The sequence below is a fragment of the Limulus polyphemus genome, unplaced genomic scaffold, assembly GCF_000517525.1.
Source record: "Limulus polyphemus unplaced genomic scaffold, Limulus_polyphemus-2.1.2 Scaffold184, whole genome shotgun sequence".
NCBI classification, from domain to species: domain Eukaryota; kingdom Metazoa; phylum Arthropoda; class Merostomata; order Xiphosura; family Limulidae; genus Limulus; species Limulus polyphemus.
This window is the reverse complement of record NW_013665794.1, coordinates 383859-387267: the sequence shown is the minus strand read 5'-3', so window position 1 is coordinate 387267 and position 3409 is coordinate 383859. Positions and strand designations below refer to the sequence as shown.

Sequence of the window (3409 nt, the reverse complement as noted above, 5' to 3'; positions counted from 1 at the left end):
AAAAAATCCTGAATTTCCACTAGTGTAGCACACGACAAATTTTGTCTTAGCATGTCATCATCCCTATTTTACCCATGACCCCTCAAAAATGTATGAAATTAAACAGGGGCCGAGCCTGTGTCGAAAGAGTTAATACTGAAATGATCATCTTTCTGCTGAAGATTGTTTTTTGTTAGAGTAAAGCCACATTGGGCTATCTACTGTATCCACAGCAGAGAATCGAACACTGGATTTTAGTGTTGTAAGTCTGTAAACTTACTACTATCCCATCAGGGGGCTAAAATTACTTGAAGCTGACATTAATCATTATAGTTCTATAACAAGTTTAAATTTCAATAATTCATAAAAGATGTTACAAACTATACTGTCCATTTCTTTTACATCAAATGAATAGAAAAATTAATCTATTTGTTAGTACACTGACAAAATGAAGGCTTCAACAGATAAAAATTCTAAATTCAAGGCAGATACATCTTCAGAAGATTAAATGACAAACAATGATCTCAAACAACTGACATTATGAAAAGTTAAGAAAAATTACCAGATAGATCTCTTTCTTCCCAGCAAATAATTTTCATAGATAATTCCTGCAAGTGTTCTGCCTTTGCCTACACCAGCACCATCTCCTGTAAAGGGATGTTTAAAATCACAATTAATTATTCCAAAAACAGCTATTGATCCATAATAACCAACTTGAGTTATAAGAATTTTTCCAGCACACACACACACACAGATATATATATGCAGGCATACATTAAAAATATTTACAAAGTAAGATAATACTTTTTCCAACCTACGTTCTGACTGAATTTGAATAAGCAATATAAATAAATTCGTTTACTAACACATATTAAATAAATAAAGCCAATCTTGCACATGTTACAGATTAGAGAAACACTTCAATGACAACAGCATATCTTTAAAAAGAACCAAAACTTGTATTAGTAAAACTTCTCTTTTTTCATATAATCTGAAAGAGAAATTTTACAAATCTTACCTATTAAAAAACCAGCTCGAGAACCATCTGGGAGAAAGGTTTCATGCTGTTGACAAGCATATACAATAGCTTCAAGCTGCAAGGCCGACAATAACCCTCTATCGATAATTTCTTCATCAAGTGAGAGCTTATAACTGATGTCTGGTGGTGGTATGCTGGAAAGGGAACTAGTTTCTACTACAGGGTCTGGGTGACGCTGTCCAATTTTCACTTTTGAAAAGATATAAATACAGAAAAAAATTCATGTAATAAAATACACAACACACCAAATTTAAACAAAGGTTAGTGGAAGTAACAACATAAAGGCAGGTTACCACACTGAAAATAAAGAAAAGTAGGTACAGTAACAACATAAAATAAAGTCATTTCATATATCCAATCAGTTTTAACTCATTTTATATCCATTAAAAAAAAAATTTTGATTATTTTGCCAACTAAAACAGATGACTTCCATCTACAAGTCCTATTAAAATGGCAAAAGAAAGATCTATCAGTCACATTTCAAAGTGACAAACTTTTTACTGTTGTTAGGTGTCATAGCATAGTTTGACATTTGTTTGGTCAAGATCACTTCATATGCAATAGGTATATCGGTGTGTTGTTTGAATAAATGAAACTTGACGATATATTCAATAGAAAAAAAAGCATTCCTATCATTGAATAGTTTGCCATCACAAGCCTAATCTACTATACTTTCTAATATACTATCAACTTTTAAATTATATTCGTGAAAAATATTGTGCTTGTAGCCAGCTATTTTTCTCCCTTCATAATTTTGAACATTGTTACAAACTGGTCTGAATATTCATAATCATATATGAATTACCATTCAGCATTTTGCCACCTACCATCACTAATTTTGAGCACTTAAGTTCAAAGCACTAACAGCATAAAGAGAGGTTAGTGTACTGACAACATTACAAAGGGATAGTGTTGATAATAAAATTGAAAGATATTATACAGACAATAGAGGAATATTATTGTAGTGGCAACAAAAGAAATCAGTGCAGACAATAAAAGATTAGCATACACTAGCAATAAATTAGTGCACTTGATAATAAATGTAATTATACTGACAAAATTACAAAGGGATAGTGCCCACATAATATTAAAGAATAGTGAACTGATAACTATACAGAAGAATAGCACACTGACACTATCAATGTAGGCTACACCACAGAGACTACATTAGACTACCATGTTATTAGTGCATTAACTTTCCTTTAGTGACAGTGTACTAACCTTTATTTACATTGCTAGACGCTAATGGCATAAAGGTGGGTTAGTGCACAGACACCATAAAGGAAGATTAGAACATTGACAATTTTAGAAGGTTAAACTCACAATAGAAAGGTTAATGTTAATGAAATGACAATACAACAATGGGGTATAGCACTTTCATTATGGAAGGTTAGTATACAGCCACAAACAAGATTAACAGATTAGTGCAGTAACACCACAGGAGCTAAATGCACGGAACATTGAGAAATAGTATACTGACAATTAAAAGGCTGGTTAGTGCAATGAAATCATAAAAGATGGCAGTGTACTGATAACATCAAGAAAAGTTATTACAAACTCAATATTAAGGGATTTTAGTAGAGACAATATTAAGTTTAGTAAAATAATTAAACAGAGGGTAAGTACACAAACAACATAAAAAATTTTTGTACAATAGCAACATAAAGAAAGGTTAGTCCACTTTCAACAAAGCAGTATTCAGTTTATAATTTTTATAAACTGAGTGTAGTCATTTCACATATTACTTTGGTAAAAAAGAATTAATTATAAAAAATAGAAAACTTAAGCTAATTTACTAACATGTAGATCACATATCTACATTGTGGCTAGCTGACAAAATAGTAGCCTAAGACCTCAAAATATACAAATATAGAGAACTTGTTACATGGTATAATGACAGTGATAAGTTTTTATACATATACACTGATAAAATATCATAAGCATTGTTTTGCTTTTATTTTATTACAAGTTAGAGCTTCTACAGAAAGGAAAAATATTTTTTAAAACAGACACAATGTTTCAATCACTGGTGCGATCATTCTCAAGTGCACAAGTTTTAATGGTGAAGACAGTTTTGTATTCAAATCAACAATCTAACAATGTATTTAAATTAGATAATCATTAGTGGTTACTCATGCATGTGCTTGTCAATGAATGTGAATTGAAAGATTATCTATAACTGAACAAACAAAATAAAAGTGAAAAAAATGTAATAGGTCATCAAGAAATTAATGTCACTTTTTCTAAATGAAAAACCTGAACAACTTGTATATCAAAACTAAATATTAATTAAATGAAATAGTTTCTATTCTTATTGATGATGATTTTCCATCTTACAATCAGGTTGTTAATGCCCTGATTAAAGAAATCACTTGGCTTTGAAACAAAAAC

At 30.6% G+C, this 3409-nt stretch overlaps 1 protein-coding gene across 1 annotated transcript in view; it reads right to left on the bottom strand.

Moving 5' to 3' along the window:
- The window catches only part of LOC106478141 (protein strawberry notch homolog 1-like), a 59352-nt gene that overhangs the window by 34367 nt on the left and 21576 nt on the right, over positions 1-3409 (bottom strand). Inside the window, exons 5-6 of the mRNA XM_013938656.2 lie at positions 998-1207; positions 542-626 (exon numbers count right to left, since the gene is read on the bottom strand). Coding sequence (XP_013794110.1) covers positions 542-626; positions 998-1207 — 295 coding nt within the window. The remainder of the gene's footprint in view (positions 1-541; positions 627-997; positions 1208-3409) is intronic.